The sequence below is a fragment of the Erinaceus europaeus genome, chromosome 15 (genome assembly GCF_950295315.1).
Source record: "Erinaceus europaeus chromosome 15, mEriEur2.1, whole genome shotgun sequence".
NCBI lineage: Eukaryota > Metazoa > Chordata > Mammalia > Eulipotyphla > Erinaceidae > Erinaceus > Erinaceus europaeus.
The window spans coordinates 13362092-13382806 of record NC_080176.1 but is presented as its reverse complement, the minus strand read 5'-3'; the positions used below and the strand labels follow the sequence as shown (position 1 = coordinate 13382806).

The following is a 20715-nucleotide window of genomic DNA, read 5'->3' as shown; positions in this document are numbered from 1 at the left end:
AAAATAAATTTTAAATAGTCCCATTCTACACAACTTTGGAGAAAGGTCTATTGTAGGCAAGGTCTATCCTCGGCTCTTGGAAGGTATTCACCTTTTTAACCGGAGTTGCTTAGACGTGGTTTATGGTCATGCCCAGGATTGAATGTGTGCTCTCTAGTGCCTCAGGCATGAAAGTCTATTGTAGTGACGTAGGTGTTATCTCCCCAGACCTCCACTGGGTGACTGAAGTTTGTGGACCAGGTCTACCCCCAATTTCTTTTTAAAAATTTTCAAATAAATAGTAGTCACATAATTGCCATGTTAATGCAAATATGCATGTTAAGTGTGTTTTCCAAAAGATGCATTCTGGACATTTTCAGGAAGCTGGTGTGATTTATTCAACTTTTAATTGTAAATACAATCAAAATTATATCCATCAGGAAGCATTACAACCTTTTTTTTTTTAAAACAGAGAAGCCACTTTATACAAGGTACTAGGACAAGGAAGATTCAGTTCAATTTGCTCTTATAATTAGGGTAAATTAACAAGTGAAATATGATGTCATTGCCACTGACATTACAGATGGAAATACAAGGGAAATTCAAACCAGAAAGATACTGAACACAGATTTTTGAATAGGTGCTGGAACTTGGAACTGCCAGAAAAAAAGCAAGAAAGACAAAACAGCCTGTTTTAAAGGGAGAACATTCTACAGAGTAACATGCAGTTCCTTGAGTTTACCATCTTGGAATGTTTAGCTAGTTGAATGCCATTTTTTCATTAGCACGACAGCTTTTCCCAGTTTTCAATCCAGTTCCTCAAAGAAAGCATGAGACTCTTAAGTGGTTCATGGTGTACAACAAACCTTTGATGCTCATTTGCTCTTTCGTAAACAAGGTTGATGAAAATGGTTATCCAGGCCAAGAAAGCAGAAAAAGTACAAGCCCTAAGGGTTTATAACACACTGAATGTCCCCTACCTACCTCAATGTTAAGGGGTTTTATAATGTTAGTGTCTTCCCTACTGAAGCCTTTTTAATACAACTCAAATACTGAAAACAAGTTCTATTTTAAGTAGTGACCCTAGCATTAACATATGCTGTTTCTTCAATTTTAGATAGGGATTCTAACTCGAAATTACTGGCATTTTACAAGCTCAACAAATTATAGAATGGAAGTTCATTGGTTTTCATCGTCATCGGATTTTGTGGACAGGACACATAAATGTGTTAACGGTAAAACATTGATTTTGATGTATATAAACGTAACAGGATTTTGCAGGCGCTTCAGTATGAAAAGAACTGGGAGAAAAGAAGAACCAGCTCCTTTGATTTTAGTACAGCCACGGCAAGTGAGCCCCCAGAGGGATTACAAATATGTGGGGGAAAATAGGCTCGGAAGACTTTTCATTTTGAAGTACTGCCTATTTATACCCCCGATTTAAAAGGACCGAAGATTGCACATCAACTCATATTTGGCTGTACTTGCATTGCCCTGCTCGGCATTTTTTAAATGGCTCTTTCCTTAAATTTCACACATCAGAACAACCACAATTAAAAAACAATGCAGATAACACCAAACACTAGACAATATTAAGAAAATGGCAAAGTTTAGGTGAGGATAGAAGTGATGGAAGTTTTTCTTTATGTATAACAAACCTTCCCCCTGAACCTGGGGTTTGGGCAATATATTTAGGGAAGCAGATCAAGAGCGTGATTATCAGTTTTCACACAGAAATCTCACAAATCTGAAAAACTGTTTACCACAAGCATAAGACACAAAAGAAAATAATCATCCAGCAAACTCAATAATTTATGACCAGAAATGATACTGTATGATGTACCGAAGAAAGAGTTCCATGAACAAGCCTGCGATGCTTTGTAAAGAAGGCGACTAAAATTCAGACAATTCTAGCAAATTAAAGACAACACTTAAGGTACATTTCAATGTCCATGAGTACTCTAAATAAAAGGTTGTTTGTAGGTCATTCTGTACTCAATAAATCTTAAAAGAAAATAAAGGAGCAGATTCCGTGGTTTTCCACAGGTATGTGATTAAAAAAAAAAAAAAAAAAAGCATGACTTCCCAGTTACAGCACTCTACATTTTACATTATTTTACAAGATAATCCCCAAAATGCAGCCATCTTCTGTTCTATCAACTGGATCTTGTAACACTAATAAACTTTCTGTTGAGGTCTATAACAATAGTTCAAAACCACAAGGCCACTTGCCAAATCACTTTCCAGACAAAACTAAACTATAAAGAATGGGGTTTTACTGTCCAGAATGCAGCAGAGAGCAAGCTTTGAAGTCACCTGTTATTCATTATTTGCCCAGAAACCAAATATGCATATGCCACACTATTCTGAGGAACCATTTGAAAAGAAAAGCAATGGATAATTTACCAGAGGCACATGTTCTTTTATGTACAGCTGCCTTGTTTTTGCTTAGATAAGGTGCCAGGTACCACTGAAGCCTGAAATTCATAGGCAATAAAATTTACCCATATATCTTCTTTACCAAAAGAGGAAGAGATATTGAATACCACCTACAGGGACAATCTAGTGTGAACTGGTTTTATCATTGTGGTAAAAGTTTTCCCCTGTGATCTGGGAAGTGGTGCAGTGGATAAAGCACTGGACTCTCAAGCATGAGGTCCTGAGATCAATTCCTGGCGGCACATGTACCAGAGTGATGTCTGGTTCTTTCTCTCTTATCTTTCTCATCAATCAATAACTAAAATATTTTTTAAAAAAAGTTTTCCCCTGTGACAAAAGAATGTTGCTGAAAAGACTGCTTTTGAGAATGCAGAAGTAATCAAGTGATGAATGTAATGGTTCCCAAAACTTCTTTAAGAAATAAAGCAGAGTGCAAAACAATGTGGCATTATTATTCTAGCTAGGTTGTTTTGATTGTGAAACTAAGGCTTCAAATGAAGAAAATAAAATTTGATGCATAAAGTTCCTTAACTTGGTTTTAGACATATCAGTATTAAAAAATTCCACCTTTTTAAAAATACTTCGTGTTTAAAAAGCACTGATACTGACTGAAATGCATTCTCCCTTAAAGATAACGGATTAATGTGGCAATGGGAGATGGGGGGGAAAAAAAAAAAAGGCAGGGCTATGTGAATTTTTCCCCTTCATACCTGTTAGGTTTACCGGGGACAAGTAACTGGTAATCAGAAAGCAATCACAACTCTAGCCTTCAAAGTGGAGGAAAAACATAATCAAGATTTTACTTGGGATTTGCTGCGTGATTTTAAAGAATCCTTGTCTGCAATTTTGTTTGGATCCACATTTGAACAGTTAAGTATAATGCAATGCTGATTTAAAGGGAACTCTGATCATGAATAAATACACTAAAATGTACTACTGAACAGCAAACTATTAAAACTGTGCAAAAAGTAAAGTACTCAAAGATTAATAAAAGAACCTCACAAAAAATGTTAGTGATTCTTAACTTTCTGCTGATGGTTCATGTTCTTGTACTAAAATGCCTGGCGAACTAAAACACTTATAAATAAAAAATATCAAGTGAGTAAACTGAATTAAAAAAACATTTCACTCTACCTCCACCAGAACATCACTTTATTGTTAATCTGTCATCAACAATGTAAAACTCTATAGGTACTCTATCCTGGTTTGTAAAAAGGTAAAAGATTACATTGGATTAGCTACTTTTTATGCAAGAAACTACAGCAATCACAGAAGAGGGGAAAATTTGACCTTCAAAAAATGCACACTAAGCAAAAGGAAGTGTACATTAAATCAAATGACTGTTAGATTCATTACTTTTGAATGCACAGTGACAATTCTGGAAACTGTACATGATAGAATCACAGAAATGACTTAAATAACCAGAATTATATTTTGTATTTGATCATCAGACCTTTAAACAATCCTTGAGTTTTTTGATGTTCTTGGTGGTTTTGGAGAAATTTCTGTTCCTTACTCCAAATACAAGTTGTTGATAGCACTGAGACAGAAAAAGAAATGTAAGGATTGAAATAAAAGTGAATTTGAAAGATGACTAATCTAGATCAGGTAAAAAGGGGGATGGATAGGGAGTGGAGAATTGGGTAGGAGGAAATGGGTTTTTATTTTTCCCTTCATTTCAGAAGTTCTTTCAATGTAGTGTATCTGTTACACCGCTCTCCATTTTCAGTCCATTTCTGAAATTCATGTCTCATAGCTTTTGTTGTGCTAACTGGTCAACCCAACCAGCTTTCTGCCAAGCAACAAGTGTTACACGAGAACCTGAATGCATCAAATCTTCCGTGGCTGTGGTTTCCTCTCGGCCCGTTTTCTGTTTCTGAGCGGGGTTTTTCCTGGAGTGTACACACAGGGTCAGGTGGAATGGAGTTCCAAGTCACTCTGTCCTCCGTGGCATCCCGATTTCTTTCTGCAGCTAACCTCCTGACACGTTTGCAGCTGTTCTGTGGCAGAAAGGCAATCTCCGTGTTCAGGCGGTGAGCTTTCTTTCTTCCACCCTTGACCTTGGGGTTGCAGGCCATGGTGTTGGGCGTATCCCTGAGTGCAGCTGTCCTGCAGGATTCACTTCCTAGTCACCGAGATTTCCTAGGTTTCCTCAGAGTAAGCCCCCAGTTGCATCACCACCGACTGTGGTGTGGCTTTGGATGCCTGAGGCTGAGTTGATTCTGGTGGATGTCTGACCTCACTTAACCAGACTCATCTACTGTCTTGCCATTCACACCCAGGCTGTCCAACCTTCATACAGCTGAGCCAAGTTATCTAGATTAGTTGCCTCCTTAATGACATAGTCAACCTGTAAATGTAGAAAGGATACTATTTAAAGTCATTTAAACTTGGAAAAGACATGACTCATTAAAGTTATATAAATTCGTTTCTCTCTTCCTCCGTCTGTCTCTCTTTTAACCAGAGCACTGCTCACCTCTGGCTTATGTTCATGCTAGGGACTGAACCTTTGGTATAAATTAAGTTCCTAATCATCCGAATTAACTACCAAAAGGATATACAGTGGTGGGAGTCGGGCAGTAGCTCAGCGTCTTAAGCGCACATGGCACAAAGCGCAAGGACTGGCCTTAAGGATCCTGGTTTGAGCCCCCAGCTCTCCACCTGCAGGGGAGTCGCTTCACAAGCAGTGAAGAAGGTCTGCAGGTGGCTTTCTCTCCACCTGTCTTCCCCTCCTCTCTCCATTCCTCTGTCCTATCCAACAACGACGACATCAACAACAACAATAACTACAAAAAAAAAACAATACACACACACAAACACACACACACAGTGGCTGAGGTAGAAAGAGATTAAATAATCTAGATGTCCCACCCTCCCACATAAAATTCCACAGATTAAAAGATGTGGGAAAGTCAAGATTTCTTTGAATCTTAATTAAAGTTGATGGATCAGACCCTATACCAAAAGCTGTGTGCAAAGAACACTATACTTACCCCACTTGTGTTGTCTATTACTTTTCTTTCATATAAAAACCAACAATTTATAGAAGAGGCAAATATGTTTGGAAAAGATTATCAGAGAGCTGAGTCAGAAAGTAATGAAAGCACAAATTTCATTAACCTACCCGAAAAACTTTCCAAGTAAAATATACTTGGAAGGGCCCAGGAGGTGGTGCAGTGGGTAGTCTTGGACTCTTTTAAGCATGCGGTCCAGACATACCATGTGCCACACTGATGTTCTGGTTCTCACACTCTCCAACAAGAAAAAAGAAAAAGAGAAAACGGAGAGAAGGGGGGGGGGGAGAAGAAAAAAAAAAAAAAAAAAAGCATGATTCAGAACACTATGTAGCAGGGCAGAGGGAACTAGCATAATGGTTATGCAAACAGACTCTCATGCTTGAGGCTCCAATGTGCCAGGTTCAATTCCCTCACACCACAAGCCAGAACTGAGCAGTGCTCTGGTTTAAAAAAAAATTTTTTTTTGTTCACACAGAACATTGTATAGCTTTTAACAAGCACAACAGAAAACAGGATATTTGATGTTAGATAAACTGATACTCAAAGGCAAAGAGAAAGAACAGTACTAAGAGGAAAGCATTAAATGGTGAATGTGACAATTCTAGAGCTGTATTACCCAAAATCTTCTGGATCCTTATAAAAAGATTTAATCCCTTAGTCTTGATCAACCAATAATGAAATGAATTAAGAGAATCTTTTTACTTTATAAAATTAAAATATGTACTTCAAGTTTTTTTTTTTTTTTTAAAATAAGAAAAAGTCACCTGTTCAGCAACTGACATCCTTCTATTTGGATCAACATCTCGGCCCTCTAGCTTGGCTTTCACTCTCTTCCACACACTGACTGCATATGAATTTCTCTCCTGCACAGCTATAAAGCAAAAGAAAGGACAGTAAGGCAAGCTATCCTTTTATACAATTACTTATGGCATTCTTGTTCTAATCAACTACCTTTTCCAGTTTTAGGGTCTCTGACAGCCTTTTTAGGACTACAAGCAACACTCTTGCCAGTTCCTGGAACAGTGCTTGGTGGAGTATCTGCTGATGTAGCAAGATTTTTCTGAATCAGCTTTTTAGCATTCTGTGACATGACATCAGGCTGAGTCTTCTGGCCAGTATTGCTCCGGACTGCTACAGAGAAAAAGAGTTGGTAGTTGAATTTATATATGTAAACATGCAAGAGGAACAAAGAGGAAGAAATAGGGTGGTGGTCTCCAAAATCCAGGTGGAGGAGATATAATGGTTATACAAACAGACTCTAATGTCTGAGGCGCTAAGGGCTCAGGTTCAAATCCCAATACCACCATCAGCTGAGCAGTGCTCTGGCAAAAAAAGAAAAAAAAAAAAAAGCTAACCAAACAACCAAACAAAAAATCACTTGCAAGCATACAACACTAAAAATGGAGGGGATGAGCTAGTGCTGTACCCAGTTGAGTGCACATTACCTAAATGCAGAAAGACCCCAGTTCAAGCACCCACCTCCCCACTGGCAGGCAGGTCACTTCACAAGTGATAAAGCGTATCTGCAGGGGTCTGTCTCTCTTCCTCTCTATCTCTCCCTCCTCTCTCAATTTCTCTCTGCCCTATCCAATAAAAACGAAAAACAGCAGCCAGGACAGTGGATACCTAGTGCTGGCACCAAGCCCCAGCAATAACCCTGGAGGTCCCCCGTACCAAAAAAAAAAAAAAAAAAAAAAAAAAAAGAAGTACCACTCCCAGGGGGCACTGATCCTTAATCCTACCCCCCTTTATTTGATAGGTCAGATAGAAGCCAAGAGGGAGAGAGACAGAGATACATCTGCAGATCTTATTCTTTGTATGTCTAGTCTAGTTTGCTCCCTGAAGGTGGGGAGTGGGGGCTCAAACTCAGATCCTCATGCATGATAGTATGTGCTCAACAAGGTGGAACACCCCTGACTCCCGACTAAATCACTTTTTTTTTTTTGAAAGGTAGTATTTGTTTAAGATTTTATTTATTAATGAGAAAGACAAAGAACTAGAAATCAGTACATGTGCTACTAGGGACTGAACTTGGGAACTCATGCTTGAGATGCCAATGCCACTACACTACCTCCCAGACCACACTGAGTCACTTTTTAAAGATTATTTAATGACAGGGAAATGATCAATTTTTTACTAATGGGTGGGGGAGTGGGACAGACAGAAGTTGCATTCACAAAAAGATCCTTATTTGTGTTTTTAAGTGTATGCATGTATACAGAAAAGTCAAATTCCCAGTGATTTCACAAGCACTAGTTTTTTTTTATTATAATTTTATAAATGAGAAATATAACCAAAGCATCACCGACACATGCAATGCCAGGGATCAAACTCGAGACCTCACACTTGTAAGTCCAATGCTTTAGTCATGAACCATTTCCCAGGGCTGCCACAAAAAGTATTTTAAAGTAAAAAATTGTTCAGTTTGACATAGAAAAAGTTTACAGCAAGGGGAGACAGCATAATGACTATGCAAAGAGACTTTGATACTTGAGGTTCCAAAATCCCAGGTTTAGTCCTTCATACCATCATAAGCCAGAGCTGAGCAGTGCTCTAGTAAAAAAAAAAAAAAAGAAAGAAAAAAAGAAAGGGAATGGGGGGGGAGAGTTACAGAAACTCTTTAAAAATATGATTCGGAGGGCTGGGTGGTGGTGCACCTGGTTGAACACACGTTACAATGCGTAAGGTCCCGGGTTTGAGACCCCAGTCCCCAATTGTAGGGGGAAAGCTTTGCAAGTGGTGAGGCAGTGTTGCAGGTGTCTGTCTCTCTTACTCTCTATCACCCCTTTCCCTCTCTATTTCTGGCTGTCTCTATCCAGATAAAGATAAAGATAATTAAAAAAAAAAAAGATTTAGAGCTGAGCTGTAGGACGTCTGACAAGAGTACACTTGTTACAATGTGCAAGACTTAGTTCCAAATCCCCACCTGTAAAGAACCTTCACAAGTGGTGATCTCTCCTATCTTCCCCTTCCCTCTCAATTTGTCTCTAACCAAAATAAAGTTTAAAAGTGTGGTGACTACAAGTATATCGCACATTTACAATTAAGCATTTTAGTACCTCAGCACTCACTATAGATTAAGATACAGGCCTTTTTGAAGCAGGGAATTCTTACCTGCAGCAAAGGATGGCTGATAAGTAGCAGATGACGTTGGACTAGAACATTCATTTGTTGCATCGGTGACTAAAGGTGATGCAAAACTCACTAAATTATTATAGATACTGAAATACAAAATAAAATGGCTTAATTACAAAATGTTCTACCAGATAACTACTTTCAATTTGATCAAACCTAAAAAAAGAAAACTATTCTTTTAAAACAAAACTTAATATACCAGATGTTCTGTTTATATTTTAAACTTTGCCCAGAAAGCATTCTTACCTCTGACTTTGTGTTTTTAGCTCTTTCAAGGTGGGAGTTATTTCTTGGAGCATTTCAACATGTTCTTGACTTCGAACCTGACCCATAGCTTGAACTAATGTAAACAGCACTGTCTGAATGTTGTCTTGCCATGATTTATATTCACCCAAGAACTGCCTAACACTATTTTCATAGGGAACATCTTCACCATCTGCCAGAGCAGCTTCTTCATCCTAAAATCGATACAATATCATTATTTTACTACTAATATTAATTGGAACATTTCACCCACATGATTCTACTGCTCTCAGTGGATTTATTTTGCTTCTTTCAAAAAAGTTCAGAGCAAGCCAGGAAGATTGCATAGTGGCTTATACAACAGATGCTCATGCCTGAGCTTCAGGGACCGCAGATTCGCTACCACGAGCCACGGCTGACTAAGAAAGAGAGGAGAGAGGAAGAGAAAAAAATAAATAAAATTTTCAGACGAGACCTAGGAAGGAACAATATCCCAACACCATGCTGCCACTCAAGGAGCGTCCCTTCTTGGTGCTACCAAACAGTCCCAGGGATATGAACTCAAGACATGATGGTCAAATGTGTGCTCTACAAGGTGAATTATTCCCACTCCCAATGGTCTCTTTTTTAAAGAGACATTACATACACCCTCCAAGCAAAAAACAAACACCAACTATGATTTACTGTTTTGTAATAATTACTGAGTCTTTTCTGGAGGCTCAATTTCATGACTAGCATTTCTGGAGATGGACTATACAAATATGGGATGGGGCTGGGGGTGGGGGAAGCAAAGTAGGAGAGAGGTTAAGTACCTAAATACTCTTCAGACTAAGTTAAAATTTCAGCTCCACTATAAGTTAGACAACTTTGAATGAAAAGATTTAAAAGTAAAGAAATACGGAGAAGGCGAGGTTAGAATGTTATATAGAGGGAGTCAGGCGATAGGTAGCACAGCGGGTTAATAAGCACAGGTGGTGCAAAGTGCAAGAACTACAGGTTCAAGCCCCGGCTCCCCACTTGCAGGGGTATCACTTCACAGGCAGTGAAGCAGGTCTGCAGGTATCTATCTTTCTCTTCTCCTCTCTTTCTTCCCTTCCTCTCTCCATTTCTCTCTGTCCTATGCAACAACAATGACAATAGCAACCGAAATAATAAAAAAATAAAGAGGGCAACAAAAGAGAATATTTTTTTAAAAGAATGTTATGTAGAAGCCCCCACACCTATGGACATCTAATCTTTGACAAAGGGGCTCAGACTATTAAATGGGGAAAGCAGAGTCTCTTCAACAAATGGTGTTGGAAACAATAGGTTGAAACATGCAGAAGAATGAAACTGAACCACTGTATTTCACCAAATACAAAAGTAAATTCCAAGTGGATCAAGGACTTGGATGTTAGACCACAAACTATCAGATACTTAGAAGAAAATATTGGCAGAACTCTTTTACGCATAAATTTTAAAGACATCTTCAATGAAAGGAATCCAATTACAAAGAAGACTAAGGCAAGTATAAACCTATGGGACTACATCAAATTAAAAAGCTTCTGTACAGCAAAAGAAACCACTACCCAAACCAAGAGACCCCTCAAAGAATGGGAGATCTTTACATGCCATACATCAGACAAGAGTTTAACCCCATCCAAAAATGGGGGGAGGACGTGGACAGAATATTCACCACAGAAGAGATCCAAAAGGCTGAGAAACACATGAAAAAATGCTCCAAGTCTCTGATTGTCAGAGAAATGAAAAGAAAGACAACAATGAGATACCACTTCACTCCTGTGAGGATGTCATACATCAGAAAAGGTAACAGCACCAAATGCTGGAGAGGCTGTGGGGTCAAAGAAACCCTCCCACACTGCTGGTGGGAATGTCAATTGGTCCAACCTCTGTGGAGAACAGTCTGGAGAACTCTCAGAAGGCTAGAAATGGACCTACCCTATGATCCTGCAATTCCTCTCTTGGGGATATCTCCTAAGGAACCCAACATATGGATCCAAAAAGATCTGTGTACACATATGTTCTTGGCAGCACAATTTGTAATAGCTAAAACATGGAAGCAACCCAGGTGTCCAACAATAGATGAGTGGCTGAGCAAGTTGTGGTCTATATACACAATGGAATACTACTCAGCTGTAAAAAATGGTGACTTCACCATTTTCAGCCGATCTTGGATGGACCTTGAAAAATTCATGTTGAGTGAAATAAGTCAGAAACAGAAGGATAAATATGGGATGATCTCACTCTCAGGCAGAAGTTGAAAAACAAGATCAGAAAAGAAAACACAAGTAGAACCTGAACTGGAATTGGCGTATCACACCAAAGTAAAAGACTCTGGGGTGGGTGGGTGTGGAGGAGAATACAGATCCAAGAAGGATTCAGAGGACCTAGTGGGAGTTGTATTGTTATATGGGAAACTGGGGAATGTTATGCATGTACAAACTATTGTATTTACTGTTGAATGTAAAACATTAATTCCCCAATAAAAAAAAAAAGGAAAAAAATATATTAAAAAAAAGAATGTTATGTAGAAAACTGAGAAATGTTAATAAACATGTACCAACTAATGTATGTTACTGTCAACTGTAAACCATTAGTCACCCCCAATAAAGAAAAAAAAAATCCGGGGCCAGGTGGTGGTGCACTTAGTTGAGCACATATGGTACAATGTGCAAGAACCCAGGTTCAAGGCCCTGGTCCCCACCTGCAGGGGGAATCTTCACATTGGTGAAGCAGTGTTGCAGGCCAGTCTATCTCCCCCTTCCTCTCAATTTCTGGCTGTCTCTGTCCAATAAGTTAATAAAAAATAAAAAATCCAACAAATAATTAAATAAGGGGAAAATGCTCGGAAAGGTGGGCTAGTCATAGAGGTACCAAAATCCACAACAAACCTAACAATCCTGGTAGCAAATTATATACACAGACAGACGTGTATATATAGACAGAACTCTACCACAGGAGTAACTGACTTACAAACAAAACTGTGGCCTGAAATGTTTTTTGTTTATAAAATGTTTTCATTTTTTCTTTTTTAAAAACTCTTTTATCAAAATATATTTTAATTAATTAATTTTATCAGAGCACTGATCATCTCTGGCAGGGGATTGAACATGGAACTTCAGAGACTCAGGCATGACAGTCTGTTCACATAACCATTATGCTATCTACCCCACCCTCATTTTTCCATAAATAAAACTACTTATATTTTTAAAAAAGGGAAAAGTAAATGCCTGTTAATAGTATTAGTCCTACCTTAGCCATTGCTTTCAGAAGATGTTTAACATCTCCAAGTTGCCGGTTATGACCTGTTAGCACAGTCTTTATATTATCAACCAGATTCTGAATTGTTTCACAGACTGTTTCTATTTGTTGTTCTTTCTCTGTTTGAATTGCCCTCTGAGTAGACATATCCTGGGTCAATTGCTTGTGTGCTGATAAAAGCCATTCAGAGCTGCCAATAGGGTGTTCTAGACTAGTGTCCTAAACAGAACAAACATTAGTTTCATTTTAAGCATCAACTGTAGTAAAATTCTTTTCTTCGTTGTCATTATTATCAAAAGGTATTTGCAACCCAATATAACACAAAGAGAATCTCAGCTGCTGAGTCCTCAGTTTATTATTTATAAAATAGTACTTGATAACCAAATAAGCAATCTATGAAAAGTACTTGCTCACTAACAAGAGAAAGAACAATAGTTTCACTCTGACATGTGGTGGCAGGATTCATATTCAGCATGTCAGGCTTGCAAATACTGCATTCTACTGCCAGAGTAAGCTTTTTCAATTTTTCTGCATAATCAGACAGGAAATAAACACTATATCCTTTAAAACAGAACCTAATACACACAGTATGTGCTCAATAAATGTAAATATGTTCATTTTAAGGGTTTAATGTTATGCTTATCATTTCAGTCACCAAGGTTCTTTTTCATGTTTTCTTAAGAAAACTTATTAGACAACTGTCACGAGTACAATCTCTTATCTTTCTGAGATAGCTGTCTGCACACCACTTCTACCTATTTAAGACCATCTCCACCCCTGCACTAGGTCATCAATAGTCACTCAATCCTGTTCCCCCAAGTTGCCAAATTTCTTTACTTCCATTCAAGACTCACCACTCTCTGTAATAAACGAAGTTCTAAATCTGAGACTGAACTGTTAAACTGTGATGCAAATGAACACATTTGCTGACATCGTTTGATCAGTTCAAATAATGCAGCATCCAGGTTTAAGGCTTCTGCAGTCCTAGTTCGTAAACTTTCAAAATGAATGATATTACTGCAGAGGAAAGTGACCTGTGAAGAAGAGAAGTGGAATCACCACAACGAAGGAGGAAGACAATAAATTAGTAATGTTGAAAAAACTATTCATTTATAGAATTCAAGACCAGAAATTCACTCAGAAAATAATAATAATAATAATAATAATAAAACATACAAACGGCAGGGATAGATATCACAGTGGTTATGCAAAAAGACTCTCAAGTCTAAGACTCCAAAGTCCCAGATATAATCCCTCACACCACCATAAGCTAGAGAAGTGCTCTGGCAAAAAACAACAACAACAAAAAAGCAAAGCAGGATCTGACTGAATTTGGAGTAGGGCACCAAAGTAAAAACCCTGGGTTGAGGGTGAGGGTGGATGTTCAGCTTCACGGGGCAGAGTGGGGGGGTGGGGGTGGGACATAGTTTTATGGTGGTGGGAATGATGTTTATGTACACTCCTATCAATTTGTAGTCATATAAATCACTAATTAAAAAAGAAGGAAAGAACCAGACCATCTTTCTGGTATATGTGACACCAAGGATCAAAGTCGGAACATTACTTTTGAGAGTTCAATATTTTATTCAATGTATCACCTTTAAGGTCACATTAAGTATATTTTTAGGGCACTGTGACAGTATTGTAATTATGCTCTCTAAACACAAGCTGAGAATTTACAGATAAAATAGTGTAATACAAGGTTCAGGGAGTCGGGCTGTAGAGCAGCGGGTTAAGCACAGGTGGAGCAAAGTGCAAGGACCGGCTTAAGAATCCCAGTTTGAGCCCCCAGCTCCCCACCTGCAGGGGAGTCACTTCACAAGTGGTGAAGCAGGTCTGCAGGTGTCTTAATCTTCCTCTCCCCCTGTCTTCCCCTCCTCTCTCCATTGCTCTCTGTCCTATCCAACAACGACATCAATAATGACTGTAACAATAAAACAGCAAGGGCAACAAAAGGGAATATATATATATATATTTCAGTTACCAGCACCACCATAAACCAGAATTGAGCAGTACTTTTCAGGAAAAATAAGGTGGGGTGGTGGCGGGAGAGAGATAGCCCAGGAGGTTGCACAGTTGATTAAAGCCTAGGGACTTAAACCCTAGGTCCTGAATTTGACAAAGTGATGCTCTCATAATTTTATGCTAGGTTTATGGATCTCATTCCATTTTCCACCTGAATGAAAATGTACACGAAAGTCTTGTTTTGTTTTTGTTTATTCCTCTACCACAACAAACCTAATCTATAAGTTCTGAAAGAGCACAAAGTCATATGTCATTTTATTGTGAAGTGGAAATATTTAAATCTTAGGATCACCCTAGTTGCATGTAAAAAGAATCTTAGACTAATATAGGGTCACATTTTCATTTTCCAATAGAGCCTGAGTTAAGTTTACACTGACTTTTACATTTAATTTCCAAGTGATAACCACCTCAGGAAATAACTGGCTATGAATTCAGCCTAAGAAACATCCCTCAAGGCCTCTGGGCCCCTCTTTCCTATTCTGTGAACAGAAGGTAGGCCTACAAGCTATCCCTAACGGTCCCATATGTAGTACTCATTCAGTTATATAATCCCGTGGCTGAAAGCAAAGAGGGTGCACACAGGTCACAGTACCTGACTTGCTCTTTGGCTTTCTTTAAGGACAAGATTTCTTCTTTCAGCTATTGTTGCTTCAAAATCTTGCAGTACAGGTGCCAAAGCAGGGTTGGCACCACCTGCCCACTTGAGTCGCTGTTCGATACTTGCTTCAAGGGCTGCTAGTTTCTCCTACAAAAGGAGAATTTCAGTGACTCTTCCTGTCCAGTACTTTGTACAATACACAAAGTTTAAAAAATAAAAAGGCAAGCAAGACATAAAATTTAGAAAATACCTTTAATACCTCTTGAAATGAATCTTGATTTATTCTTTTTAGGCATAAAATTATTTTATAAAACCACTGTAACCCTCCCACCCCATAATGACTTTGAACTCTTTCACAAGCTTCATAATAATGATTTCTTCCGGGAGTCGGACGGTAGTGCAGCAGGTTAAGCGCACGTGGCACTAAGCGCAAGAATCCCGGTTCAAACCCCTGACTCCCCACCTGAAGGGGAGTCGCATCACAGGCGGTGGCGGTGAAGCAGGTCTGCAGGTGTCTATCTTTCTCTCCCCATCATTTCTCTCTGTTCTATCCAACAACAATGACATCAATAACAACAACAATAAAAACAAGGGCAGCAAAAAGGAAATAAATATTAAAAATAAATAAATACATAAAATAATGATTTCTTCCAATAGAAACTCTGTGTGTGTGTGTGTGGGGGGTGTGCCCCAGGTGGTGGTGCACTGGGTTAAGCATATACAGTATGAAGGGTAAGGACCTGTGTAAGGCTGCTTGTTCGAGCCCCTGGCTACTCAGCTGCGAGGGTGGGGTGGGCACTTCATAAGTGAAGTAGGTCTGCAGGTGGCTCTGTTCCACCCCACCCCCCTGCCCTATCCAAATATTCTATTTAAAAAATGGCCACAGGAATAGTGGATGAGTAGTGTAGGCACTGAGACCCAGCTATAACCCTGGAGGCAAAAAAAAAACAAAAAAAGTTGCCCTGCTGTCTGGGATGGGTAGTGTCATAACTGGTAGAATACATGCTCTACCCTGTGAACCTATGAATGAAAGCCAAGGTTCAAAACCCTATGTCCACCTTCATGAACAATGCTTTAGATGTCTCTTTCTGGAGAGAGGAGAGAGAAGAGGAGGGGGAGAGAGGGAGGGAGAGAAGCACCTGATTGAGCACACATGTTACAATGTGCAGGGACCCAGGTTCGAGCCCCCAGCCCCCATCTGCAGGAGAAAAGCTTCACAAATGGTGAAGCAGGTGTCTCTCACCCCTTTCCTTCTCAATTTCTGGCTATCCAATAAATAAAGATAATAATAAAAAATTTTGAGAGAGATTAGACAGATATGGATTTGGCTATCAATGATGAAGTTTTTACACAGCTACCAAGCTCCCATAACAGCCCTGGTAGCAATAAAATAAATAATTATTTATTCCCCATTGTTACCCTTGTTTTATTGTTGTAGTTATTGCTGTTGTTATTAATGTCATAGTTGTTGGATAGGACAGAGAGAAATGGAGAGAGGAGGGGAAGACAGAGAAGGAGAGAAGGAGAGACACAGCAGACCTGCTTCACCGCTTGTGAAGCGACTCCCCTGCAGGTGGGGAGCTGGGAGCTTGAACCGGGAACTTGCACTTAACCCACTGCACTACCGCCTGACTCCCCTTCAAGATAAGGAATGTATGCACATGGCTGAGAAGTCAAACACAGGCATGTAGATAAACTGAACAACAGATAATGGCAACCATAGTGGGTTATTCCTACAAGCATGACATGTAGGAAGGAGAAATGGGCTCAACATACCTGCACTGTTGCTATTGAGGTTTCAATCTGGCTCAGAGTATGGAGTTTCTTTTTCATGCTGGTTAGGATGGCGGACCGAGGGGGAGGTGTGACTGACATGGCTTGTGGTCTATTGATGAGGAGATCTTCATGTTGCCACTGTTCAAGGAAAAAAAAATGTTATAAAAGTCAGCACACAACAAAAAATTTAGGTGAACAAGGTAAAGACAGTGAACTAGAAGAGGAAAAAAGATAAAAACGGGTTGGGTGGTAGGGTAGCCAGTTAAACACATGTAATAAGTATGCACAAGGACACAGGTTTGAATCCCTAATCTCCACCTGCAGAGGGGATACTTCACCAGCAGGTGTCTATATTTTTCTCTCCCTATCATACTTCTTCCCATCTCAATTTCTCTGTCCTGTCAAATAAAATAAGGGGGGGGGGGGGAGATTGCTGCTGGGAGCAATGGATTCTCAACCATGAGGTTTTGATCACCAGCATCACATGTGTGTGATTTTCTGTTTGCTGCTGTTTCATCCACCTATCATAAATAAATCCTTGTATTTAATTCTTTCTTTTTCAATTTTTGCAGGTAATTTCCTAAAAATGCTTACCAAACTGGACTTGGACCTAGTTGGGGATGACAGTGTCTTATAGACACTGACCACAGGGAGATGAGAAACTACACGTGTCAACAACTGTATTGTAACCCACTGAGTCACCAATGGAATGACAAGGAATAAACAATTTTAACAAGACAAAGTATGGGGGCAGGGAGGGTGGGGGAGGAGGTAGAGTGAGTATTAGAAACCCAGTGTGTTATACTAAAGGACCTAGGTTGACACAGACACCCACAGTGAGAAGATAAGAAACTTGACTAGGGCAGGGGTAGATAGCATGATGGTTATGCAAACAGACTCTCATGCCTGAGGCTACAAAGTCCCAGGTTCAATCCCCCTCACCAAAAGCCAGAACTCTGGTAAAAAAAAGAAACTTTACCAATGGACAACTGTCTTGTAAATCTTTATTTCCCTAATAAAACAGTAAAAATTAAAACAAAATAGTACTTCCTGGTCTATGTAAAAATTGAGTACAAAAGATAACCTCTAACTATTAAGTTGAAACAGCTTGAGGAGAGTGTGAAGGGAGATGTGGAATGGGGGTGGGGGGAGCTGTCCAGCACAGAAGCTAAGTGGGTGACTGAAAATTACAATGGCTATGACAGAAAAATTCTTCAAACCAGAAGAGCCAAGGGACACCTGGACCATAATTAATTTTTTTATTGCCACCAGGGTTATCACTGGATTCAGTCCTTGCGCTACAAATTCACCACTCTGTCCTTCTGATAGAGAAAGAAATTGACAGGAAAGGGAGATAAGAGAGAAAAAGAAGGGAGTCGGGATGTAGCGCAGCGGGTTAAGCGCAGGTGGCGCAAAGCACAAGGACCGGCATAAGGATCCCGGTTCGAACCCCGGCTCCCCACCTGCAGGGGAGTCGCTTCACTGGCGGTGAAGCAGGTCTGCAGGTGTCTATCTTTCTCTCCTCCTCTCTGTCTTCCCCTCCTCTCTCCATTTCTCTCTGTCCTATCCAACAACGACAACAACAATAATAACTACAACAATAAAACAACAAGGGCAACAAAAGGGAATAAATAAATAAAATAAATATTAAAAAAAAAGAGAGAGAGAGAAAAAGAAAAAGAGACACTGCTTCACCACTTGTGAAGCTTACCCCCTTGCAGGTGGGGACCAGAGCCTTGAATGCAGAGTGAATTCAACCAGGTACACCACCACCCAGCCCTGGGCCATTATAAGTAAAGTTACACATTGTGATTATAATTTATAGCATGTTCACATGAATAAAAGTGAAATGACCCTTACAATGTTTTTTTTTACACTTTTTAAAAAACATTTATTCATTTATTCCCTTTTGTTGCCCTTATTTTTATTATTGATGTCGTTGTTGTTGGATAGTACAGAGAGAAATGGAGAGAGGAGGGGGAGAGAAACATAGACACCTGTAGACCTGCTTCACCGCTTGTGAAGCAACTCCCCTGCAGGTAGGGAACTGGGGGGCTCAAACCAGGATTCTTACACTGGTCCTTGCGCTTTGTGCCACCTGCGCTTAACCCGCTGTGCTATCACCTGACTCCCAATTCTTAGTGTTTTTCATGTGGCTGCCAATATTTTAAATGGGATAAACTCTAAAAAAACATACACCACAACAAAACTTTAGCACTGTATTTGTTTTTAGAATAAAATATATCAAAGAAACTCCAATGTGTCAAACATATGGCTATTAATATATAGTATTGACCACAATTTCAGAATTTGAATAAATCACTTTTTAGTTTTCCGGTTTCCTTTTTGAATTTTGAGCATCAAACCAAGAACATCTTCATAAGTGGAAGGAAGTATGTGCTCTAAGGCTGAGGAACACCCCCCAAATAAGTTAAGTTTTCTTAATTTAGGAGCTGACAAAACAGCTCAAACTGTCATGAGAAGGAAACAGGCTGGCTCCATGCATGGAGCTGAACACACAAATTTCCACTATCAACTGCAAAATATATGGCCAAAGTAACTGTTCAAATCCACATACCTGGTCTGATTTGAAACCAAATCTAGTCTATGGCCAAACCACCCTGAACAAGCCCAATCTCGTCTGAATCCAAATCTACCTCACTCAAAAGTCTGTGCCATCATAAGGCCCATAAAAATAAACAGATAGATAAATTAAAAGGGACTCGGGCGGTAGTGCAGTGGGTTAAGCGCATGTGGTGCAGAACTCAGAGTAAGGATCCCCAGTTTGAGCCCCCGGCTCCCTACCTGCAGGGGAGTCGCTTTACAGGTGGTGAAGCAGGTCTGCATTTGTCTTATCTTTCTCTCCCTGTCTTCCCCTCCTCTCTCCATTTCTCTCTGTCCTAATGATGATGACATCAATAACAACAACAACTACAACACCAATAAAAAACAAGGGCAATGTGGTCCAGGAGGTGGCGCAGTGGCTAAGGCACTAGACTCTCAAGCATGAGGTCTTGAGTTCAATCTCAGGCAGCACATGTACCAGAGTGATGAAATTTTTAAAGGAATAACCTTAATTATATGTCAAACAATATTGGAAGTATATTCTCATAATGAATCCATTTAAGTATCAGAAATTATAATTGTAAGTAATACTTAATGAAATAGATAACAAATTGACACAAACTGAAAACAAAGTGATTTCAAATGCATTGATGAGAGACTAGGATTGGCAAGAAAGCACCTACCTGGGTTTGCTCCAGGCTGGTACAATGCAAGAAATCTGTAATTTTCTCTTTATACTGTTTACTAATTTTTCTGTTTTTCCAAAATTTTTACATTGAGGAAAAACACATAATGAGAACTTACTTGAAACATGGCAATATGCAGCTGAACCCGCTGCAGACTTGTCTTACAAGAGGAAATACTAGTTTCCAGCCTGCGCACCAAGTCATGTTTCTTCCAGGCAGTGTCATAAGAACTTGCCAGTACCGTTGCTCGGTTCATGACCAACTGAGAGAACTTCCCGATCTGGATGTTGTGTTCCACTGCTTTCTTACACAGATCATCAACAGAAACTTTGCTTTCGGCACCAAAATCCTTTGCTTCTACTTGAGCAATGATGTCCACACCCAGAGCACTGATAAAACTGCAAAGCGTGAGTCCCAGGGCTTGGTTTGGCAGGCCAATCAAGAGCTGCCTCACAAAGTCGGCTGTGAATGCTTTTATAGGTTTGGCCATTTGGTCTTCACTAAAACAAGAGTTTCTAAAAAGAGTTTTCACATTAACTATCTGTACAGGTCCATTTACAGTGTTCTGATCTTCAAGTGAACTTGATCCTAAAGAAGGAAAAATTTCTTAAAATGTTTCATACTGAACTAAACAAGGCATTATTAGTGCTGATTTAAACTATGGAAGTTGACACCACTTTGCTCCCTTCCACACCTAAATGCAGAATATTTAAAATATGGAATATTACCTGACAATGTTTTGGAAAAGGTACCACAAAGTCTGAAGAACTCCTTAATTGTCTGTAGTCTTTTTAGAAAGAAAATCTCTTCTAGAACTTGCCGGTGGTTATCGTCATCAAAAAAATTTACTTGGGTACTCCTGGCCTCCCTTATAATGTCAATCTTTCGCCAGGCAACAGGAATTTCCATTTTGTTCAGCTACATAAATGAAAGGAAGTCAGTGTTTTCTAGTTCTTCTATACTGAACTATTTATGATAAATTTATGTTACT

The 20715-nt window shown here is 39.4% G+C and overlaps 1 protein-coding gene across 4 annotated transcripts in view; it reads right to left on the bottom strand.

The window, feature by feature from the left end:
* Positions 1-352: 352 nt before the first annotated feature.
* The window catches only part of SMG1 (SMG1 nonsense mediated mRNA decay associated PI3K related kinase), a 147705-nt gene continuing 127342 nt past the window's right edge, over positions 353-20715 (bottom strand). For 2 of the 4 annotated variants that reach the window (XM_060172891.1, XM_060172890.1), the window contains 12 exons: positions 20453-20642; positions 19843-20312; positions 16474-16611; positions 14692-14844; positions 12929-13108; positions 12066-12293; positions 8817-9028; positions 8550-8656; positions 6387-6566; positions 6200-6306; positions 5543-5670; positions 353-4768 (listed from right to left, as the gene is read on the bottom strand). In XM_060172891.1, the coding sequence (XP_060028874.1) occupies positions 4735-4768; positions 5543-5670; positions 6200-6306; positions 6387-6566; positions 8550-8656; positions 8817-9028; positions 12066-12293; positions 12929-13108; positions 14692-14844; positions 16474-16611; positions 19843-20312; positions 20453-20642 (2127 nt within the window). In that variant the 3' untranslated portion in view covers positions 353-4734. The remainder of the gene's footprint in view (positions 4769-5542; positions 5671-6199; positions 6307-6386; positions 6567-8549; positions 8657-8816; positions 9029-12065; positions 12294-12928; positions 13109-14691; positions 14845-16473; positions 16612-19842; positions 20313-20452; positions 20643-20715) is intronic. The other 2 variants (XM_060172889.1, XM_007516538.3) reach the window with 2 other exon arrangements.